The sequence below is a fragment of the Haliotis asinina genome, chromosome 6, assembly GCF_037392515.1.
Source record: "Haliotis asinina isolate JCU_RB_2024 chromosome 6, JCU_Hal_asi_v2, whole genome shotgun sequence".
NCBI classification, from domain to species: Eukaryota; Metazoa; Mollusca; class Gastropoda; order Lepetellida; family Haliotidae; genus Haliotis; species Haliotis asinina.
Genome location: NC_090285.1, coordinates 65,104,211 through 65,105,567, shown reverse-complemented (window position 1 = coordinate 65,105,567; position 1,357 = coordinate 65,104,211). Strand labels below are relative to the sequence as shown.

Here is a 1,357-nt window from a genome sequence, read left to right as displayed (position 1 = left end):
ATGGCGAAGGCAGTGTATCTTTTAGGATTAGCAACCCTGTGTCTTCTTCTTGTGCTGCAAGGTATGTAGTGTTTCTTTGCAATTTTTGAACACATCTTAAGTTCCTCGTAACCAGAGTTCCAACAGAAAGGGCACCAATTCCCCGACGGCCTTTCGGTACGCTACACTAGTTATAAATATAGCTGACATTGTTATGACTATTGGTATTCATTATTTATTGTTACCATTACTATGAAATGATTTGGATTTCTATCGAAAAGTTAGGTACGGAAGCGCTGAAAGGATCTGATGACATAAAATTTATCTTGAGGGCACGAGTTGATATGTTCAATGCACAAATTAGTATATTGAGCTCTCAAGTCAGATCAAGTTAACTAGGTTCTTATGATGAGACCATGTGAAAGTATGCGCGCTCAACATATTAATTCGTGCGCTCAAGATAACGAACATGAGTGTTCAGTATATTAACTTGGGCACTCAACATGTTAACTCGTGCGCTCAAAAAATATATTTCATGCCCAGGTCCCTTCAGCGCTTCCGTAGTAAGGCCTCCTTTTTAGAAATGAAACTTTTTCCCCATGAAATTCATGCAGTAAGATCCACCAGGTTTGATTGTAAATTACTTGGATATGGATATTCAACTTCATTTTTGTATCTTTCATCTCCATTTATATGCAAGTCTGCTCGCGGCTGTACAAAGTGATCTTAGCGTTTAGATGACCGCAACTCCTATACCTTAACAGTGATTTAAGGTGCTCCTAGCCCTATGATTGTTTTAGACACCCTGGTCTGATATTTAGCTAAATTTCCACATTTTAAAACAGTCTTGTGCCGGGTGTTAGTACCATCAAGTATAGCCAACAGGTATTTTTATAATGCAAGTTTACCCTACTGGTAAGTGATGCCTGTGTGCTTTGTTCTAGTTTCATCATCATCATCGTCAAGTAACATGGATCCGACACCGACAACAATGCCAACGCCAACGTCCACACCAACGCCAACACCAACGCCGACACCGACAACAACGCCAACACCGACAACAACGCCAACACCGACAACAACACCAACGTCAACGCCCACACCAACGCCAACACCGACACCAACGCCGACACCAACACCAAGCTCATCACAGTCGCCGACAACCCCATCACAGTCAACACCACCGACAACGCCACCACAGTCAACACCACCGACAACGCCACCACAGTCAACACCACCGACAACCCCATCACAGTCAACACCACCGACAACCCCACCAGTTACCACTCCAGCATCTACTGCTCCCAAGGATACCTCTTCATTTGTGCTGTTCTCCCTCATCATGGCTTCAGTGTTTTTATTTCTTATCTTCCCTTAA

At 43.3% G+C, this 1,357-nt stretch overlaps 1 protein-coding gene across 1 annotated transcript; it reads left to right on the top strand.

Annotated features, from left to right (window-relative positions):
* LOC137288011 (putative uncharacterized protein DDB_G0290521) lies at window positions 1-1,357 on the top strand. Its single transcript, XM_067820370.1, has 2 exons — window positions 1-61; window positions 924-1,357. Exons 1-2 carry the CDS (start codon window positions 1-3, stop codon window positions 1,355-1,357), a joined length of 495 nt encoding a protein of 164 aa, XP_067676471.1.